The sequence below is a fragment of the Mytilinidion resinicola genome (genome assembly GCF_010093595.1).
Source record: "Mytilinidion resinicola strain CBS 304.34 unplaced genomic scaffold BDZ99scaffold_11, whole genome shotgun sequence".
Lineage (NCBI taxonomy): Eukaryota > Fungi > Ascomycota > Dothideomycetes > Mytilinidiales > Mytilinidiaceae > Mytilinidion > Mytilinidion resinicola.
In genome coordinates, this window is record NW_022985447.1 from 386,048 (window position 1) to 407,191 (window position 21,144).

General features: G+C 52.0%; 9 protein-coding genes across 9 annotated transcripts; 4 read left to right on the forward strand and 5 right to left on the reverse strand.

Annotated features, from left to right (window-relative positions):
• The first annotated feature begins 1,516 nt into the window (after positions 1–1,516).
• On the forward strand, positions 1,517–2,896 carry BDZ99DRAFT_444616 (SET domain-containing protein). The gene is made up of 2 exons (XM_033717895.1): positions 1,517–2,357; positions 2,416–2,896. The coding sequence occupies exons 1-2, from the start codon at positions 1,759–1,761 to the stop codon at positions 2,612–2,614; spliced, it is 798 nt and encodes a 265-aa protein (XP_033575776.1). The 5' UTR covers positions 1,517–1,758; the 3' UTR covers positions 2,615–2,896.
• Positions 2,897–3,706: 810 nt separating this feature from the next.
• Positions 3,707–4,053, reverse strand: BDZ99DRAFT_40316 (uncharacterized protein). Its single transcript, XM_033716329.1, has one exon. It carries the CDS (start codon positions 4,012–4,014, stop codon positions 3,745–3,747), a length of 270 nt encoding a protein of 89 aa, XP_033575777.1. The 5' UTR covers positions 4,015–4,053; the 3' UTR covers positions 3,707–3,744.
• Positions 4,054–4,086: 33 nt separating this feature from the next.
• On the reverse strand, positions 4,087–5,312 carry BDZ99DRAFT_444617 (uncharacterized protein; the record flags this gene model as incomplete). Its single annotated transcript, XM_033717896.1, has 1 exon — positions 4,087–5,312. Exon 1 carries the CDS (start codon positions 5,263–5,265, stop codon positions 4,087–4,089), a length of 1,179 nt encoding a protein of 392 aa, XP_033575778.1. The 5' UTR covers positions 5,266–5,312.
• A 171-nt stretch (positions 5,313–5,483) lies between these two features.
• Positions 5,484–8,141, forward strand: BDZ99DRAFT_444621 (uncharacterized protein; the record flags this gene model as incomplete). The annotated part of the gene is made up of 3 exons (XM_033717897.1): positions 5,484–5,506; positions 5,557–5,946; positions 5,996–8,141. The coding sequence occupies 3 exons, from the start codon at positions 5,484–5,486 to the stop codon at positions 8,139–8,141; spliced, it is 2,559 nt and encodes an 852-aa protein (XP_033575779.1).
• Positions 8,142–9,090: 949 nt separating this feature from the next.
• Positions 9,091–9,596, reverse strand: BDZ99DRAFT_389445 (Epl1 protein; the record flags this gene model as incomplete). Its single annotated transcript, XM_033715639.1, has 2 exons — positions 9,091–9,285; positions 9,363–9,596. 2 exons carry the CDS (start codon positions 9,594–9,596, stop codon positions 9,091–9,093), a joined length of 429 nt encoding a protein of 142 aa, XP_033575780.1.
• A 1,993-nt stretch (positions 9,597–11,589) lies between these two features.
• Positions 11,590–12,279, forward strand: BDZ99DRAFT_488701 (Cupredoxin; the record flags this gene model as incomplete). The annotated part of the gene is made up of 2 exons (XM_033722926.1): positions 11,590–11,951; positions 12,006–12,279. 2 exons carry the CDS (start codon positions 11,590–11,592, stop codon positions 12,277–12,279), a joined length of 636 nt encoding a protein of 211 aa, XP_033575781.1.
• A 1,128-nt stretch (positions 12,280–13,407) lies between these two features.
• Positions 13,408–14,032, reverse strand: BDZ99DRAFT_532898 (uncharacterized protein; the record flags this gene model as incomplete). Its single annotated transcript, XM_033726495.1, has 1 exon — positions 13,408–14,032. One exon carries the CDS (start codon positions 14,030–14,032, stop codon positions 13,532–13,534), a length of 501 nt encoding a protein of 166 aa, XP_033575782.1. The 3' UTR covers positions 13,408–13,531.
• A 1,891-nt stretch (positions 14,033–15,923) lies between these two features.
• Positions 15,924–16,469, reverse strand: BDZ99DRAFT_521300 (uncharacterized protein; the record flags this gene model as incomplete). Its single annotated transcript, XM_033725613.1, has 1 exon — positions 15,924–16,469. The coding sequence occupies one exon, from the start codon at positions 16,467–16,469 to the stop codon at positions 15,924–15,926; it is 546 nt and encodes a 181-aa protein (XP_033575783.1).
• A 2,226-nt stretch (positions 16,470–18,695) lies between these two features.
• BDZ99DRAFT_532904 (uncharacterized protein) lies at positions 18,696–19,624 on the forward strand (the record flags this gene model as incomplete). The annotated part of the gene is made up of 1 exon (XM_033726496.1): positions 18,696–19,624. A coding segment is annotated over one exon (678 nt), but the record flags the coding sequence as incomplete, so codon positions are not given.
• Between the last annotated feature and the right edge of the window lie 1,520 nt (positions 19,625–21,144).

The following is a 21,144-nucleotide window of genomic DNA, read 5'->3' on the forward strand; positions in this document are numbered from 1 at the left end:
AGCTGCACGAGTTGACCTTTGAGAGATACTGAGACGTTGATTCGTGTCAGACATGACCTAAGTTCTACTCTGACTTTGAAGGGAGCTCGAGGCCCATGGCACGTATGCTACGGAAGTTGAGAGATTCTGCTTTTGAGGGCCTATGACACTGTATGTTGATAAGGGGACATGTAAAAAATTGGCCTGGAAGTGGCTATGGTGCAGGAGTCCTGGAGCCCGCACCTGGGCAGAGAAAGAGATGCTATTGCGCTAGGCCGAATGAGGGCGGGGTCTGTTTTTCGCCAAAGCTCTCTACAACGCGTAAACTCTATTTGCACTTCCTTCGCGACCTACCTCCAACTTCCATCGTCATCACGACATCCTGCCATGCCCACATAGCCTTCGCCTCTGAGTGAGAACTGTAGAAGGCTTCTGGCTGACTGATCTAGCGCCAGCGTCGTCCTAAACTATCTCACGCCTCTTCGCTAAACACTACCACCACCACCAGCTCTAAACTTACAAAGACCCTTGAACATAGAAGTCCACCCCTCCGGCATAGAGCGTGAGTTGTAAAGGGTCTACCACAAGAGACTACTCTGTCTTTGTATCTCTGCAGATCAGACCACACGCGTTCTTCTGCCCTCGGCCTGTCATCATTGCTGCCACCACTTACAGAGCTCTCGTAGTGTACTAACACTGAGGATCGCAAGTCTAGATAGCAAGAGCGCAATTCCAAGCGTAGGGCAGGTAAGTGCCAGTATTCCGCTATCGTCAATTTCTCTCTAGAATTTCGCTGTCATTCAACCCATGTTGCGATTCAAGATGTCTACCCGGACACGCTAGGCACGAAAAAACACTCATCAAGTACTCTGCCTGCGTGTACAACTGTCTGCCACTGTATGGAGTGCTTCAACAAATTTCCACATAGCCCAAGGCGAAGAGCATCTATCTTCTTTAGATCCTTGAAAATGCATTGAAGCAACCCGAACAGTGGCAGACAGGTGCACACACGAGACAGTTTAACACATTTTTATATTCACGTACTAATCATTCATTGTCACAAAAGAATTCACTCATTCTTTTGGGCTTCTCCGAGCATCACACATCCTCTTCCAGCACTCCCAGTCACGACTTCACTCTATCCGGGGAGCTACAACAGCGCGGATTGATTCAACAGACTGCTGGTAAAGGCTGCCTTTCCTCACCAACCCACAGCCATCTAGGATGGCTTCCGACGCCAGCAACACTCTCTTAGGAGACTCACCGCCACTGAAAAGTCCCACCTCGGCCAAAGAGACCCACAAACCCCGTACCACTCCCCGAAAAACAAGCTCCGAGAGTCCGCGAGGCCAAAAGCGTACATCGAGTGGCATCCATAGAGAATCCCTCACTCGGAAAGGCTCTGCCGCTGGTTCACATCTCACCAGCAACGATACCACCTGCCATCCCCAGATCGAAGAGTACGAGACTCCTCACGCCGGCTATGGCCTAAGGGCAACTCAGCCCATGCTTCGTGGGACTTGCATCTTCTCCGAGTCGTCGATTGTCACTCACCCGTGGACCGATGATGGCGAGGAGTACTACACAACACCAGTGTTAGAGCAATGCTTTAAGCTGAGCGAGACGGAACAACAAGAGATCATCAGCCTCCACAACTTCGCAAAGCCCGACACAAAAGAGGAGTGGCTACCTTGGATCAGATCGATATGGTGGAGGCTAGAAGAAGCGGATAATGACATACCCCCTTCTCTCGCAGAGAACCTTTCAGAGGTCTTGAAGATGCCGCTATCTACCTGGCCCGAGAAACTGCGACTCCAAAACGAACTTGCGCAAGCAGCGCGCGCGTACAACTTCCTGTGCGCTTGGGAAACATATAACCGGAAAGTCTTCAACGTCCACAACCCGAAGAACATCCATTACGGCCTCTTTCTTACCACCGCCCGCCTGAATCACTCTTGCACACCGAACGCCAGAGTCAGCTTCTGCGAATCCCGTGGCAAGATGACTGCGTACGCTTTGAGCGACATCAAAGCAGGGGAGGAGCTCACAATCTCCTATCTGGAAGACGAGAAGACCGCCGACCTGGAGAACACGACGACGTTCATGAAGCGGGCCGAGCGTCAAGCGCAACTGAAGCAGAAATGGGGATTCGAATGCACGTGCTCTGTATGCAGTGACCCGGAGCTCTCGAAAGCGTGGGACGAGCGTGTAACGGCGATGAAACCAATCCGGGCTTTCCTCACCAAGATCGACGCTCCCTGGGCCCCGTTCTGGAAGTTTGCCCGCCTCAAGGAGCTGGGTAGGGCGGTTGAGGAGGGCATGAAGCTTCTGCGTATGGTGGAGAAGCAGGGGCCGAAGAATATTGAGGTGGCGAGAATGTAAGTGCTCAACCGTCTCAAAATGGATGATATGTTGATCAAACTAACGTTTGCTTAGCCGAGAAACGCTCGCCCGACTAAACAGCATGATGGGTCGTGATCCAGCAGCCATCCTATGCGCTAGGATCTCCTTGGAGGTAGCAGGCGCCGTGATGGGGAAGGATCATCAACGGTACGAGCAGGCCCGGTGCCTGGTCTGGGAGGTTGAGAGCGAAGACTCACAATGGGAGAGAGACATGCAACGCCGCTTGGAGTAGCCCAGGGCAGGGGTGGAGGACAAAGACTACTTGGCTCTCCGTCTGGTTGGATTGGTCGAGCACCAGATCATCTGGGCGTCCTTTTTGGAATGGCCTTCAGTGTGCTATGCGCTAGCTCTACCGGTTGGATCTTGCATGAGAACGTCCTCGAGCTGTTTCTAAACGTTTGGCTGCTTTATGCTTGGGTTTCAGGAACCGACGATGGGTCTGATGTTCAAGCCCAGTTCGACCCGATTGCCCATATGTAACATTAGGCTCAAGACAAGACCTCTATCTTGCACTAAGAAAGCTCCGAGTGACAACCCTAAGTTCTACATGAGAGTACCTTTGTAGCAGTCACATAGAAACCGCTACTAGACCCAACGATCACTGCCAGTCGCACTGTACCCGGCCACAGGTACCTGCCCTCTACCTCCCTACTGATTTCGTCCTCTTTCTGACGCAAAAATACAGTGCTAGATCATAAGTCTGGGCACACATATGTATCACTGCTCTAGCCCCACTCTTGCTTTCTCGACACCACTGGAAGAAGTGCCCCAGCTAGCAGATATTAGCTTTGTTAAAAGGTAGTCTATTTTCTACTGCGTTAACTTTATATTATATATAGTTTTAAAAGCCTATTAGGGAACCCTAAATAGTTGCAAGGACTACCTAAACTTATGTCTTAGTACAAAGGTACCGGAACCAACGCTTCTCGCTCGGCTTGACCCCAAGCTTGCCAGTCCGTCGAAAAAAGGCAAATAAGAAGATTCTACGCATGCTAGGCACGTCAGGTGTTGCCGCCCTACCTCTGTGACATAGATTTCTTATTGGAAAGGAAGGGAAATGTTTGAGTACTACTACTAAACGAAATTGGTACTGATAATAACTGCTTAGACGTATCTCTTCCGAGTTTTGATATCTTGGGCGACGGCTTGTTAGCAGATTACGGTAGAATCTGAGGTATTCGCCTAAACGCTGTTAGGTATTGTAAATTACAAGCATGTTGTTAATAATGTACAGTACCAAGATATAAGTTTAGACAGTCCTTGTAACTATTCAGGGTTCCCTAGTAGGCTTTTAAAAGTTCATGTATAATATACAGTTAACGCAGTGGAAATTAGACTACCTTTTAGCAAAGCTAATACCTGCTAGCTAGGGCAATTCTTACAGTGGTGTTGAGCGAGAAAGAGTGGGGCTAGAGCAGTGATATATGTGTGCCTAAACATATGACCTGGCACTGTAGTGAAGGACCTTAAACGGTCGTGAGCAAGTGTACGGGCTGTACGCGCTAGGTAAAATATCATGTGACAGTAGTAGACATTGATATCAAAAAGAACACTCAGTGCCAGCCGTAATCCAGAACGACTGCTAGCATTCAATTTTAATGAGGTCGCTGCATACAGTGCGCTCGAGACCATCAACGAATAGAACGCTTCATAATCATCACACCCTAAACCCCTCCCATAACCCCCCTCATCTCACACCCCCATCTACCACCCATACTTACCCCCCGCTTCCTTCTTGTTTCGCCTCCCCGCCGCAAAATGCTCCTCCAACGCATCCTTCTGCGTACTCGCCGTGTTCACCAGACTCTTGAGACTGTTCTTCCCCGTGCCTGCAATCGATTTCAGCGCATGGTGCTGCACCGTCTCGCCGGCTTGGCGCAGCTGCTCGTTATGCGCGTATTCGGCATCTGTATTGAAATTCGTGATATTGAGAGCGGAGAGATCGCTGTTCTTGGACGCGTTGCGGCCCAGGAGCTGGCGGAGTTCGTGGGGCGAGAGGTTGAGGTCGGTTGCTATGGATGAAAGGGTTTGAGGGGTGTTCGTTGATGGGGCGGGCTCTGAGAAGGCGGAATCTGGCAATTTCGATTCGTCGGCGGGTGAAGGGACGTGGAGGAGGGGGGTGTATTCGCCTTTGCTTGAGGGCTCTGCTAGCTCTGGTGTGTCTACCGGTGCCATTGAGAAGAGCGATACTTTTGGTTTTGGCGCGGGTTTCTGCGTCGTGGTTGGTGTGGCTGGTGAAGCCGTAGTCGGCGTTACCGTGGGCGCTTTTTTGAGCGCAGCACTCGACACGCCGGCGGGTAGGACCCTTTTCTTCTTCTTGTTGGCTACGGACAGCGGCCGGAACCTCATGGGTTTCCCGACTAGCTTGAGCTCCGGCTCCTGGGGTTTCGGTTCTGCTCGTGCGAGTCCTGGTGCGATTGTTGCTGCTGCTGAAGCTGTGCTACCGTCCTCCTCTTCTGCGCCATAGTCGGGCACCTCCACAGGCTCTCTACTGAAACCGGGTGCTGCACCTGTCCGCAGATTGACACCAGAGCCAAGTCCCTTGCCTAGTCGTTTGGCGGCCGGTGCCGATTCAGATGCGCTACCTGCTGGAGCTGCCGCCTTTTTTGGGGCTGGTAACATGCTGTTGAATGCGCTGAACGCTCCACCGCTGGTGCGGGCCTTCTTTGCTGGGGGCGCATCGGCATCGATGTCGTCCTTGGGTTGGGTTGGGTGGGAGGGTGCCGGGAGGTTTAATCTGATCTTGTTTGGGTTTGCGCGGTCGACGACTTTTTGGAAGGCGGGTTTCGATGAGAGGGAGGCTTTCGCGACGGGCTTGGGTCTTGGAGGGGCGGGAGCGTCATTATCGGAGCCCTCAGAGTCGGAATAGGCGACTAGATTCATGGTTGCTGCGGTCTTTTCTGTGGATATTTGTGGTGGTGAAGTGTGAAGGTTATTGAAAATGCTACTCCAAGATGACGATGTCTATCCTCAGGGTCTCACGACGCGCCGATCCCCAGCATCAACCACGACCTCACCCACACCCACTCCCAGCTGGCCTGGACGACCCCAGTGTATCCAAGCACCTATTCAGCATAAGAGTATGTCCCTACTACCTCGCTATGTCTCTCCTTCAGAACGAAGAGTAAGCCCCGCCTCTCCTCCGCCGCGTCTTCGCGCTGACCACCCCCCCAGCTTCGTCCTCTACCAGCTACGCACAGCATACCTATCCTGCATCAAAGACGGCGTCGGTGAGCGCCTCATTACCGTCGATTCTACTGTCCTCAACAATCCGGCCTTTCGCGCCGCTGGCTGGGTCCCCAATGCCGCCGACATCAGACGTACCTACTCGCCACCGATCCCCACTGCTATCACCTCCGACTACTTCCAGGCACCCCGCTCGGCCGGTCTGAAAGAGGGCTTTGGCGAAGATGATGAGGAGGGCGGCATGGTCACGGGAGGGGGGAGCAATGATACCGTGGGCCCCGCGTTGAATACAAAGAGGAGGCGGCGGAAGGAGCAGATGGACGAGGATGACAGCAGTGATCTTAGTGACGAGAGCGACGACGATGCGGATGCTACGAGGTAAAGTGAGATTGCTTGTGCGATAGATTGATTGTTCTAACAATACTAGGCCTGCCAACCAAATCAAGTTCACCAAGATGCCGTTGCGGACACGAGCCGGGTCCTCGCCCATTCGCGGCTCTTATCTACATAACACTCTGCTTTCAGGATCCAATACTCAGGATGGTCCGTCTTTGATGATTACATCGCCTTCTAGACCCCCCGATAGCCGGTTACGACGAGGGTCTTTGGGTGCAGTGGAGACAATCAAGGAACGTGCGAGACGAGACACTGTCACAAGCAGCGAAATGTCATCCGAGAATGAGCTGGACCCAGTTGTGTTTCAAAGAAAAAAGCTCAATCCCCACCGAGCGGCGAAGGCGAGCCAATTGCTCTCGGAGCGGATCCAAGAGGACGACCGCGAAGGCGATGCTCATTTGGACGACGCCGACCAAGGAAACGAGTCTGACGATAGCACTTTGTCATCTGAATTTGCCGGCACTGCAGACACGAATTCGATATTGGGAGACATCGGAAATCCAATGGATTCGTCCCCTCGTACCAACATGTCAACCATACCACCACCAATCACTCCCTTCAACGCCTCTCCAAAGAAAAATAGACAGACTGGTCCTATGCTTCAAGCACTACCACCACCACGACCCATCAGCGTTCTCCAGCCTGTCAGCGCACTAACACAAGCTCTAAAAGCAAAAGACAAAAAGCCCGAGGATCCCCTACAGCGATTTGCTACGTTGTCTGGCAAGGGTGATCCGAATCCTTTATACATCAGAATCTATGCTCCATTCTCAACGAAGCCAAATAAACCCTTTGAGGTGCTTTTAAGAAAAACGCTGGACGATAACACGAAAGTCACTGTGTCCGAAGCTATCGGATTTGCTCTCTACAGGTATAACGAAGAAAAGCTGGAGCCACCCCTGCCTCCGCAAAAACTCAACGTCAATCGTTGGGTCTTCCGCATGTACGAAGACGACGAGGTTGATATGGAATTCCCAGCACTCTCACGAACGAAAGAGGTGACAGATTTCGCTTCCAACAACAGCCGGGGCATGCGAGCCCGGTCGCGCGAGAAGCCCTGGGACGAGTTTGCGTTGGTTGAAGCCAACGAGCGCGAATTCGCGGACAACGAGAATCTCACTCCATTATACAGTAAAGAAGCCGCTGCAGCTGCAGAGGCCCCCTCGAAGGCTGACCCCTTCACCACATCTACCACTGGTCCCAACGGCGCAAGACCATCAATGTCAGGCCCTGCTGTTCCCCCAAAACCACCCCCGGCGCCAGCCCGTTCATTCCGCAACCCCATCACCGGTCCATTATTCGCACCTTCAAACCTCCGGAAAGATAGTACTAATCTCCTCGATGCGCCAGCAGTCACAACCTCTCACGCCACCCCTCGCACGGGAGCCCCAAAAACCATCGCCGTCCACTTCACAGACGACAACTTCCAAACCCGCCATCTCGCCATCCCGTGCACCACCGACACCTACATCGCCGAAGTCTTCGACGGCGTGTGCCACGAGCTCCGTGTCGACAAAGCCCTCTACGTGCTCAAAGTGTCGGGCACCGCCACTGTCGCGCCCGCCGACCGCACTGTCGAAGCCCTCGCCGGGCGCACCGACCTCGACCTCGCGCGCCGCCGCTTCATCGGCGACGGCGCCTACGGCCTCTCGGGCTCGCCCGGCTCCGAGTCCCCCAACGCGCCCCTCCTCATCAGCACGCCCGGCGGCGTCTCGAAAAAGGGCCACCACAAAAAGGCGGCTCCCGCCGCAGCCGGCGGCCTCATGCACCCCCTCGCCCAGAACCGCACGCCCGACGCGTTCCTCGCTGCCAACGCAAACTACCGCCGCTACGCGGTGACCCGCAAGCAGCCCATGTCGTTCTCGTCGTCGTCGGCGCGGATCCTGGCGCTGGACGGTGAGTATATGCACATCATGCCCGGCGAGTCGACGAATAACCCGCACAACACGAAGCACATCACCGAGGGCGCGGGGGGCAAGACAACGACGGTGCATTTTAGCAGCGTGGTCGGGAGTAAAGTGTCGCGGCGGCATCCGCGGATGTTCAGGGTGGTGGTGTTTAAGGAGCGCGAGACGAAGCGGTATGACTTTGAGGCGCAGGGGGGGGCGCAGGAAGCGCGGGAGATTGTGGAGGAGATCCGCAGGGGGGTGGAGAGGTTTCAGGAGGGGGTGCTGTAGGGGGGGTTTTGGGCGGGTGTGGGTTGACGTGCTATCTGATGGGAGGGTATGGTGTGGATTTATTTGGTACGGGTCTAGGCGGGTTCTGGCGTTACTTGGGGGAGGGCGTCGCTGGTGTGCGGGAGTGGTGTATTGAGGATATCTGGGAACTTTGGGACGCTTTTAGGCACAAATGGACGGTGATGGGCGATGGTCTATTGACGATGAGCTAGCTACAAAACAACGGAGAGTCACTCCAAGGCTCCGTCGTTCATCGGGTCCATACACATGTTAGTTCCGTCAAAAGCTGTGTCGTGGACGGGGCTATGCGCAGCACGTGTGTACGCAAAAGCCCTAAAACTTACAGTCCTCTCACGGCACTATGCCATACATCTGGGAACTCCTTTCAACTGCTAGGGGTGCCCCGCTAGGCTGTTAAGACGCCAAATACGATGTAAAGCTCAACGTAGTGGAAACCAGGCTTCTCTTTGACTGAACCCGCGACATGCTAACTGCGTGCTCCTGGCAGTGGCGTCGAGCTGGTAAGGGGTGGAGCAGAAGCAGTCAGATATTCGTGTGCGTGCTCAAACTTACGATCGCTAGTCTCGACGAGAATGGGGAAAGTCGGAGAGTGCTTGTTTTTGCGGTGGATGGGGATGGGAGCACGTGACTCCACAGCTCTAGACCACGTGGCTTTCACGTGAATTTCGAGAGAAATGGTCACGATGCATACGACTCAAGCACTTGAGATATATTCAGTTGCAATACGATACGCATGCATTTCTTTTGAATCGGATTATCATTATTAAGGATTGTGCTAGTCGTCCATCCCCCGGCGCCCCTGTATCCCCTCGCCCCGTCATTATGATAGTGAAAGGATTGACGGCCACCCACAGCCATGCCAGGCTCGCTATGCTTTATAAATACACTTTTTCGCTCATTGCATCGCAGCTTTTGCGGGAGTCGGGGTTTAGTTGATCCCACAGCTCTTAACATCAGCAACCACGGCCGTAGCATCGATGCGGCCGAGCTGCACGGCCTGCCCGTTGGTCAGGTCGTTCAGCGCGGCTTCGGCGATGTTCCAGCCCGAGGCCGCGTGGTCGATGGCGAGGACGTAGATGGTTTTGCCGGTCGCGGCGTAGGTGAGGGCGTAGCAGGCGCCGCACTGGAATTGAACATTAGCACGTGCGATTGTACTCGAGATGAGGGCTTGGCGCAGTGAGTATAGGGGCCGGGGCGTACTTGAGCAGAGTTCCACCCGGCGATGCCGTCGAAGCCGCCGACGTTGGGGAAGTTGGGGATGTCGTCCTGCACCTTCCAGCCGTACTTGGTCTCGAGGCCGTTGGCGCCGTCGGAGCAGGAGACGGCGTTCAGGGAGCGCGAGCCGTCGTCGTAGCCGGTGTCGTAGGAGACTGTGACGGCGGAGGCGGAGAGGGCGAGGGCGGCGAGGGTGGAGAGGGTGCTGGTGAATTTCATGGTGGTGGTTGGGATGGTTTGGTGATTCGGGTAATTGAGAGACTTGGTATGAGATTGAGATTGAGAATGTGTGATGGAATGGAATGCTGATTGAACTGATGATGGACACAACAACGGCGACAGCGTCAATGATTTATAGACAGAAAAGGCCACTACAACCTCCCAAGACCTACTGAGACCTACCACCTGCTCTACGTACGAGCCCTCCGTTCTCGTGTCTAAACAACGCAGCTACCCGGCCATCCGTCGTGTCTCTCCCAGCACAGCGGCGCGGGTTGCACTCGCTCTCGCAACTCCACCAGGGCACATCCCTCACCCACAACGGGACACTGGACAGACGGTGAGCCGGACAAGGCTGAGTGCAAGAGCACCACGCCCCGCTTTTGGTGATCTGGCAGCCGGAATGCGGCTCTTTCTCGCGCATCATTGCCGTCTTCTGCAGCCACTCTAACCGCGTTGCGCCGGACACCTCGCAGCTTTTACGAGAGAGGACGTCATGTGTCTGGGCGGCGCTGACAAGGTGTGAGCGTGGCGAGTGCGCAGTGCGGAACGAGACCCGCGTGCAGTTGGCAGCCAGTGTCAGCGCACCGCAGTGATGGTGAGAGGAGCGGTGGTGGAAGGTGGTGGTTGGGGTGGTTGGGGTGGTTGGGGTGGTTGGGGTGGTTGGGGTGGTAACGGGTGCTGGATCTATATTTAGAGCTTTCAGGGACCGAGGAGGACGCAGAGGAGGGTAGGGCCGATGCAAATCCCCCGAGCTGCGATGTAACCGCCGACAGCGCTGGGTGTGGTATTGGGTGAGCGGGCTCTGCTATACACGTGCACCGTGTCTATATTGGGTGCGTTGTTATAGGCAAAGAGCAGCGGCGGCGAGTTGAATGGGGTTGGTGAGGCTGCTTTTGGTCAAGCGTCAGTAGTGCACCTCGATGGCCTGCTCGTGTAACTATAGCCTCGCCTGCTTCGTCGAGACTTCTTCCCCGCCAAGTGCTATTTTGAACACGGCAGCATCCGCAAGACAGGTTCTATCCATCTTTACGTATGAGGAAGCCTATGTAGAAAGGGGTGCCGTCTTCAGATGCCGGGCAAAAAGGACTTGCCCGCCTCTTGCAGGTTGAAACCCGTCGTCCTTGGCTGCGAACGACTTCGCTCAAACTTGCGCATCTTTCCTTCTCAAATCCGCGCATCGTGGAGTATAAGTAACCGCAAGTCCGCTTCCTGGTTTGTTTCTGTCACAGCGCTGTTGTTTTTGCCTCTGCATGTTGCTCCGTTGCGTAAGTTGCATGCCTCAGTGCCGCCAACCCTCTCGCGCCAAAAATGCCACTTCACAGCCATCCCCCCCGGCAGCCGTCTCTACAGCAAGCACAAAACGCGGAGACAGCCCCAGGCGCCACGTACGCCGGTCAAAGCTTAGAAAAACCTTCTTCTGACGTTGGGGGGCGAGCCCGGCTGTGTCTCCCAAACTCAGGGGGCCCGCCTGATACACGTCTCGCAACCCCCGCGATACACCTCCCCCGTTTCACCCCCTTCCACCAAACGTCTAGACTGCGCTCTAGCTAATGGCAGCCCGGCCATCACCACCCTGAGAAAGGGCTGTGGCCACGCAGTCGACACAGGAGCTCTCGCTTGCCGAGCGGTGATGGTGGCTGATTTCAGGCGCTGAGGCCGCTACCCGCCAATCACAATGCTCGGTTAGCCTCCCTATTCGAGGCGCAAAGCGGGTAACCAGACGGCCTCACACTCGCACCGTCTCGTACCTGTTTCTGCCATGGCGCCCACGCTCAGTACGGCCTCGAGGGCTGGCTCGTTGGAGCGTCGAAGTTTCGTGGTCGGGTTTGTATAAAGGGTGAGCGCTGGCTCCTTTACGCTCAACACTATCAACTCAGGCCGGCCCAAACATCCTTCCATTCAACCCAATAAATATACCACATATACCCCCTTCCTTCTACTAATACCTATTCATCCACGAGCAAGTCTCTTTTCCACCACAACTATCAAAATGCATTTCTCAACCCTCCTCACCACCGCCGTCCTGGCCTCGACCTCCCTCGCCGCCGACTTCGCCGTCAAAGTCTCTAACAAGAACGGCGACCTCGCCTTCACGCCCAACAACACCAAAGCCGCCCAGGGCGACACCGTCACCTTCCACTTCTACCCGGAGGCGCACTCGGTCGCCCAGGGCACCTTCGCCAAGCCCTGCGCGCCCAAGGCCGGCGGCTTCTGGTCCGGCTTCGTGCCCGTCGCCAGCGGCGTCAGCCCCACGACCTTCGTCGTCACCGTCAACGACACCAAGCCCATCTGGTTCTACTGCTCCAAGGCGAGCCATTGCCAGAGCGGCATGGCGGGCGCGATTAACGGGCCGTATGTGTTTACTCCTCCCTCTCTTCTTTTTTGAACAAAGCTAACGCGTTGTAGTGATACCGGCAACACGACCGCGGCGTATATCGCCGCGTCCGAGAAGGCGTCCGAGAACGTCAGCCCGCAGAACGTCGAGACGGGCTTCGGCGGCATGCTGACGAATAGCTCCTCTGTGTCTCCGTCTGCGTCGTCGGGCTCGCCGACGCAGTCCGCGTCGGGCTCGGCGACGGGTACGGGGGCGGCGGCGTCGACGAGCACTGGTGCTGCGCCTGTGATGGAGCTGTCGAAGGGCCTCGGATTGGCGGCGCTATTGGGCTTTTTGGTCGTGTAAGTGTCTATCGTGGGCTATTGCTCTTGAGGACTAGGACACCGCGGAGCGGGAAGGCGGGGGGATTGGAGGGGTGGAAGAGGTTGAAGGTTGTGTAAAGATTGGATAAAGCACGATTTGGGACACGCAAGGCGTTTTATGGGTAGCGTGCCGCGATGACTGAGGGCGAGATTACCCGGTCGGGCGCGCACTTTCGACTCTGTGTGCAATGTATAAAAGATTGGTTCTGGTTGTCTAGATCTACGAATGGAAAGAAATGAACTCTTTTCAGTGCGCTCTCTGCTGCTTCTTATGCTCTTTGTGACGAACGTTACTACTTGGAGAAAAAAATAAGGTGGAAGCTTGGACACGACTGATGAGTAAATGGCTGCGACGTGCCCTGGCAGTTTTAGATACGATGGATATAATGGGAGGGCCGGCGCGGTGGCGAGTAGACGACGTGTTGGCGGACTAGAGGTAGGTTTAGTGAAGGTGACGGGGCACGGCGGGCAGTAGTAGAGGGGGTGTTTGCTTTAGATGTTGGTTTGGTAGTAAGAGTGCCTAAGCTAGTAGGCAACGTCTATGGTTGCGGTTGGGTATGGGACGCGGTGTTGGCAGCTGGTGAAAAGTGATGAGAACTCTTGTGTATTGCTGTAGGAGGATGGGTATATATAGGCGTAGAGGCGCCAAGCCAGCTGAGAGAAGGAACCCTGTTGAGCTGAAAGGTGACGCATGCAAGCTGAGGAATAGCGCTAAGGATGCGCTAGTACAGTAGCGTATGGACGGCTGCCAGGTGTACGGCTTGTTTTATTACTTAGCACGTCAAGGGTAGTGATTGACCGAAGTGGTCCGTATGAGGGGTTCACATCTCCTGGAACTTGTGGAGATTTATGGTCTATTTGTATGCGAACGTACATACATACAAGCGGGCATACATACTAACATATAGACCAGCTGAGGGGTGAAAGGAGTATAGAACAGGGGTCATAGAACAAAGGGGTATTGAAAAATAGAAATGATTGGAACGCAGACATGAGGGGTGCTAAAGAAGAACCAGAAGGTATTACATCTTCTAAGAAACCAAAAGTCCAATACAAGAGGCAAGGAAACAAGTTTTGAACACTCCGGGCCAAAGATATAGGGGGTCGAGGTGTCTGCTTTTGGTGGAAATGTCAGTGTAACTGTCATCAAGTGTCACGGGAGATCATTGATTGGCTAGGTAGCATACCTGACTAGTACGCTGGCTCCATCACTTGAGGCCGTCGTAGTTCTTTCACTAGATACCCCGTGAAGCTACCAACTCCTTGGACTTTTCGTCGGCCCATTCGGAATCATCAATGAACTGCTGCACCAGTGTCTTCACCGCACCTATATCCTGGGAGGCGAACGCGAGCTGTAGTTCAAACTTGTGGCCGTAGGGGCCGTAGACCATGTATTGCAGTGCTTCGAGTTCTGGGGGGCTGAGGCTGTCGGCGCAGAAGAGGAAGGGCTCGTTACCAGGGACAAGCATTCCGGCCTCCGTGTCCTCTTTCACCATGAAACGCAGGGCGGCCTCTTCGCGATCCGAAATAAACCGATCCGCCAACTTCTTCACGCCAGGTACATCTAGGATGCTGCATGCGAGCCACAGGGCATCCTTCTGGTCGTAGTCACCGTAGAACATATGCTGGAGTGCTTTGAGCTGCTCGTTACTGAGGTAATCGAGGCACGCAATGTAGTTCGAGTTTTTCTCTTCAGGGATATCTTGGGTGGTTGTGGTGGTTGATTGTTGAGGCATCTTGGAGGTGCGTTATTGGTATTTGATCGTAGTTGTGGAATGTAGCAAGCGTGGGCTACGAAATGGTATTTAGGTATGGCTTTCAGGCTGATTGCTAGGGAAGTTTGAGGACGTAGCGGACGCTCAATAGGAGATACTTATACCCTATTCGCATTTACTCATACCGGAAGGATTTGTTTCCGAGGAGGCATATAATTATGAGGAGGAGGTGGTCTACGTACATCGAAATGAGCCAGGAGGCGGTATGGACCGTGTAGTATGAGTGTCAATATGAGTCGGTGTCGCAAATGTGATCGTTCACACTGCCTGACACTGTCAGTAAGATCACAATGTATGCGGAGCTGAGGCATTAGATCGACTCATCAATAAGGTCATTCCCACATATTCGCCTTGTACGATGTGTAGAAACGCCATTGTCAGTACGCACTCAACACGTGGGTAAGGTAGGAGCTCTACAGCCCACGCTTCGCTCACACACAACGTGTACATGCTACACTTCTGTAATAATTGGTGACGAGACCGACTTCTCGAGTACCCGGAGGCCTCTAGCATGCACTAGTTCGCCGTAATATTATGTTTGCGACTCCACTGCGTGAGTGGGTGGTGTCCAGGAGCCTCCGCGTGTTCTAGAAATCCCGCTCATGTTACCAATTGTCACATAACAGGCAAGGTGTATGCTCTATACCGCACATGGTGTATTAGATGTTGACGATTATGATAGAAGCTACAGTACTTGGTTATAAGTTTGGGCACAAGGATATATCACTGCTCCGGCTCTACTCTTGCTCGCTCAACACTCAGGTTGAAATTGATGTGAACTCTGATTTCCATGGGTGTCTAGCTCGTTGTTTATATACTAGGGGAAGGAGGGGGGCCAGCCCCGGGGGCATAACGTGGTATCTCTTCCTGACGCGTTACTTGATTCATCCTGTTTCCTGATACAGTACTGATACCGTGCTGCAGCACTGCTGTTGCACTACCTGTTACTTCCTCCTGTATCAGCATGTTATCCTGATACGTTACTGCATATGAGTTGCTGACCCTAGGTTGTAGTGCTGCAACCCGAGTTCAACACCACTATAAGGAGCACCCCAGCTAGCAGGTTTGTTTTGGCAAAAAACAGTCTAATATCCACTGCGTTGCATTTTACATCGTATTTGGATTCTTGACAGTTTATTAGGATAACCCAAACAGTGGTAAGGAGTGCCCAAACTTATGGTTTAGTTTTCACTGCGTTCAGAAATAGTCACGAAGGAGGCATTTATACAATGTAAAGTTCTTCATCTATGAAGTACTATAGGTGTACTTGTTTCCACACGAGCGTACATACGAGCAGGCATTCATACTAATACCATGTCTACCCTATTCGCCGAAGGGTGGTAGAAAGAGAAACAGAAATCCATAACGCGCAGGCTGGGCATCGAGCCATAGGACAAATGAAAACAATTGTAATGCAAGGTAAGGGGTATGAAACAAGAACAAAAAACAACCCATAGTCCAACACAAGACAAAAGCAAACATCGTCGAGCACTCCGGGCCGAGTTAGCAAGACTCGGGCGCTGTCTTTATGGAAGCAAGGTCAGCGTTGTTCTGCTTAAAGGAACCGGGGAAGGCATACCAGTCGAGTAGATGCATTCGGCAACAAGCCCATTCTTACTAATACATGTAACCCAGACTGGGGCACGGAAGATTGGCGGCCTACAGAACGAGAACATGGTGTTAGTATTTGAATTTTGGAACAGAATCTGCAAACAATTTTATTTCTTAAGAAATGCCTACTTGGCAAGCCTCACAATTGTCGAAATTGTGCCATGCCCATGCACTATCCGGATGAGACTCGCACTTCCCGAGATAGTATTGATAACAACGCCACTGGAGCCACCCACCGCCCTCAGCAGGAGTCTTTCCAGTCGGGTTCCATGGTTGGCTCTGCGACCCTTGACTTTCTGGGGGTTGGGGAGTTGTTCGCTGCTCTGCGTGCTATCCCTTCGACTTCGGCAAATTGCTCAGATGCAACAAGCCATCTGACTTGTTGTCCCAGGGGTGGATCTTCATGTACAGCCATTGCCAGAGAATTTGCAAGGCCTTTCTCTGTGATGTAACGTTTCGCTAGATAGCCGAGATTTCCTTCGCGAGGTACATCTTGTCCCGGGTATTTCTCTGCTTGGCCGAGGTTTTGGCTTCCAGACATACACACACACACAGTCTTATACCAGTCGAACACCTCGAAAGGGCAATGTAGTCGTTGCTCGAGAATGATAGATGATAACGAGGTTGAGAGACACAGGTGCCGATAGAGACATATACCACCTACAATGACTCCTAGTGGAAGACCTGGCTCCCGACACCAGGCACAGTCATAGCAAAGAAGTGCTCTGTGAGCGTCGAAATTCTCCAGGAGGTGGTGCGGACCATGTGGTATGAGTCGGCGTCGCATATCTGGTCATTTCCACCATCATAGCTTTACCCCGTATGTAACATCAAAACCACGCACCGAGCTGAGGCATATAATTGACGAATGAAATACCAAACGTTGCTTGACTCCATAGAGAGGAAGACATTTCATTCTTATGAGAGAGGAGTAAAGACGCTTCGTCCAACGACCCCCGACTCAAATTACAGCGTGTCAATCATCGAACTTTAGACAATGTATCTCAAGTCTAAACGCTGGCGCATAGGATTGTTCATATACTCGTTGATAGCATAGATGTAAAGCGAGACATCATTAAGATAGACGGCAAAGCTCAGAAGAGCTTTAATGCTGACCACACATAGTTCGCTTAACCTACGACAATGGATTGACGGGAGAACAGCCAGTACAACAGGTTGCTGAACCCTGGACCTCCTGGCCACGCGGCTCCCGTATCCTTTCAACCCCCTTCCCATTCCATGATCTTCGCAGCGTTAACGAATAGACCTCCTTCAAGTCTACGAAGTAACAAGAAGGGATCGGTCGATACTGATGATGGCAGCCAATTTCGAGTCTCATTGATCGAGAATCGTGGTGCTACGGTCCCAATGTGCTTGGTCTTTCGTAATGTACCACATGAGGGCGTTTTTGCCAAGCAGCACGAGCATCTCCGGAGAAGGAGGTGTAGTTACTCACATTTCCTCTGGATAAGACCGCGTTCGGGCCCAGTATAGTGTAGTTGGCTTGCGAGTAGCTATCTTTGCTGAAGTTTGCGTATGCTGACCCCCAGAGCCCTTATTGTTAAGGACGTCATTGCGAATACGTTCAAGGTCGGTATGAGTGTGCCAGATGGCGGGATGCTCGAAGTGTCCGGGTTTGTTCTTTGTGGCGCCCCTTCCTCGCTATCAGCTTACTCAGCCTAGAATCGTGTAACTATGTATCCTTCCGTTGTAGCTAGCTTCCTCCCTCACGCATCAAACAATACATTACTTGGCCCCTCTATTTGCCGCTGCTGTCTGCACCTCCCTCATCTTCAGGAACGGTGAGATAGCGGGACGCTTGCGGCCCGAACCCCATTCCAGGAAGACATTTTTTGGCTTGAGAAAGGTTTGAATATGTATGCGGAGCTACCCCGCGACAGATTCTAGCCCGAAGGCCGAATCACGCTCACCATCCATGATTCACGATGCCCAGACAAGCTTACCCCGGAGTGCTCATCTTAACGCACCAATCCCCCGCATTGTTTTGCATTAATCAGGGGGAAGATCCTACTCTGTGCGACAGACCGTAATGTGAAATGTAAATCAGACCGTCGCCGTACGATTTAAACCGAGTCAGTGTCCTGGTGCTCTTGTCTAAGGCATGGCTCGTGTTAAACTCATATAGAGTATCTAACGTGCGTCCCTGACTTCAAGCAACTCAAACTCTATGCACACACTAATATTTCCCACAGTTCTGTATAAGTCGTCTACTGTGGCTACTCCTCAATACTTGGAAACCCTCCTACCTTAAACTTACGTTCGCATTGTCGCCTTTGCGCCGATTTGCTGAGAGCCTCCTTGCATAGCGTAATAGAATTCCTTCATCATAGGACTATTATTAGGCTTTTATCACTTCTAATGCTTATAAAAGGGCCTTATCTAAGCCTTAGAACCTCAGTATTATACTAGGAAGTCGTTATCAGCCATGTGGCTACTATCGCAGATTCACGCAAAGTTGCCACTCCGATCGGTACCTCAAACCAAAGCGATCACCAATCCCGGCTAATGCAAAGAGCCCACATAATCATCGCTGTGTAATTTACTTACTGGTTGTTAGACCTGTGGCTGTGCACAGATTTGGCAAGCTGGCCGGCCTTGGCACTTTGCGATCCGACTCAGCCTTGGCTATGCCTCCGGTCAACTAACTTAACTCTCTGAAAGCACCTGCAGAATTCGCCACCTTACGTGTGTGTGTGTGTGTTCTATTATGGCCATGCACCCTATGGGTATGGGCCGTTACGAAGCGCCAGCTATATACATTTATCCTTGATCTGTCTGCTCCAATTCAGAAGCCAACCATGAGACCTGCTCGTCCGATGCCTAACTCCATGCTCAACAAAGGAAAGTAAAGGAAAGTAATACACTACCGTATGGAGCAAGCTGCCTGGCTTGTCGAGGCCTCGCGTCCGCAGGGCATTTCCGGCGTCGTGCGCCTCTTAATCGGCAGCGCACTGGCCGAGGCGCGTTCATAGACAGCTTGTCGTTCTACGCTCACGAGGCAGAAGAGGGCATCCTCAGCTGGCCCCTCTCCTCTGCCTCCTCTTCGTCTCTACTTTCTTCGTCTTGTACTTTTGGTTGCAACCGCCTTGTGCTCTTTGCGAATTCTATTGTCGCCCTAACTGCTTCCATGTCCGGCTTCCAGTACTTGATCGGTCCGTCGATGCTCTGCCCGCCCTCTTGTCTACTCGAGTACCCTCCCAGTGCGTACGATAGCTCTCCGAATCGCTGTCCATGCTGCTGTTGTAGCTTTGCTCTTTGCTGCCTCCATCGCCTGCACGAAAAGAGAAAGTGTGCTATTGATTCTATGCACCCGCAATCGCACGCCGCTGTGTCTGTTGCCTTGATTTTGTACAGATACTTGTTGAGGAACGTTTTACCCGTCCGCAGCTGCGTGAGGATGGCCGCTTCGGTGCTATTTAGCTGCCGGTATATTTCTGCCAACTTGCCTAGGTGGAACGCTGCATCTATCTTCTGCGTGAACTTTCCCGTTTCTGCCCACTTTGGTGGGGGCGGTCCTGCTATTACGTTGGCTCTTTTTAATGCTAGCCGTGTTAGATACCACGGTTCACCGTCGCGCTGCAGTGGCTGCTCGCTCTCTTCTTTTGTTGCTGCCTTTGCCAGTCTGTTAGCCCGCTTATTTCCCTTAATCCCCGCATATCCTGGGATCTAATACAGCGTGACGTTGGTTATCTATAGTTTCTTGATAATCTCTGCCACAATATCTTAACACGCGCTGGCTCGCCAACTGCGCACCGATAGCAGCGCCGACTGCGCGTTAGAGAAGATGCGGATGCTCGACGCTGGTACGGGCTGGCCGTCGCTGTTAAGCGCTACGTAAGATGGGCCCTACGGCTAGTTGGTGGCTTTACTAATTGCTAACAGTTTAGTAAAGTGCGCGTCCGCCTGCTCGGACCTGGCTACTGTCTTTAAGATATATACTTGCGATAGCCTGGTAAATACCCTAATACCTGCTCTGCCGTTTTATACTAATGCATCTATATATACATCTACTTATCCTGGCTGGTAGTCCTTAGCAACAGCTTGCGCCCGCTCTTTGTCCTCGCATATTACTACCTTAGGCCGAGCTACCTACAGCGGGCATGCGTACGGCTTAACCTCTAGCACTGTATCTATCTAAACTTCTGTATATATCTCTGCCACCCTTATAAGTAGTAATTAATACTTTGTGTATAGTTGTTGTTGCTTAAGCATCTAGTAGGGATATAATAGGCCTAGCTTATAGATTAATACCTAGAACGCAATTGTCTGCTTCCGCAGTCTCTGTTCTATAGGGAGTAGACCTGCCTCTACCTCTGCTACTAATAGAGTAATAGTGCGGAATCCTCTAATTACTGCCTGCGCTGTAATCCTCTGCAACTATAGTAGGAGCTGCTTTATATTATGCGTTGCGATTGGGTACTATACTAGCAACGCGTAGTCCGCCACCGGCAGCACCGCACTCTGCGCTAGCTGCTTAACTGCCTTAGGTTATAGTCCCTTTATTCTGCGCAGCGCTAGCACTACTTTTATCGCCTTGCCTGCTTTATCTGCAAGATGCACCTTAAATCTTAGTTCCTTATCTAGTGTTATACCTAGGAGCTTAACCTTATCTATAGGTATAATATCCTGTCCTTTAAACTATAGCAGCGTTATACTGTTCCTACCTGCTGCTTTATATTGCGTAAGATAGATAAAGCTTATTTTAGTAGCTTTGAACTAAGCCCTGCTTATACACTCCTACTTTTCTAATATTAGAACTACTTTATCCTGGATAACCTGCATATTCTCCTCTGCTAATAGCCCTATAACCTATACTAAGTAGTTATTTATAAACACTATTAAGCTGCTATATTATAGTGCGCTCTGCACTAGATCTATATTAAAGAACAGGAATAGGATTAGAGTAAGTGCGGATTTTTAGGGGAAACCTGCCTGCGGAAGCCTTTATACCTCTATTATTACGCTGTTAATAAAAATGCACGCCTCTTAGTCTATGTAAAAGTCCTGCACCTACTATATAATCTTTTCTAGGATCTATTACTACCGCAGTTTTCTAATTTCTGGCTCGGTGGCTATATTGTTATATGCTTCCTTAATATTAAATAATACTAGTAACAGCATTTTCTTCCCGCGCTACGCCTTAAACATATTCTTACAGAGGTACAACAGTGTATATATTGTTGCCCTCTGCTTCCGTGCGCTAAAGTGTATTTTCGGGAGAAGGCTGTATTCCTCTACTAGGTATGCTATCCTCTCGGCCACTAACAACTTAAGCGCCTTGCCTAGCGTTGGCAATAGCAAGATTAGCCGGTAGTTATTGGCTATTATATAGTTCTTTCTTTTCGGCTTCTGCAGTAGTATAATCTTTGCAATCTTCTACTCCTTTAGTATTTTTCCTGTCTTAAGCAATCTTATAAACAGCTGCGTAATCTTATTACCTA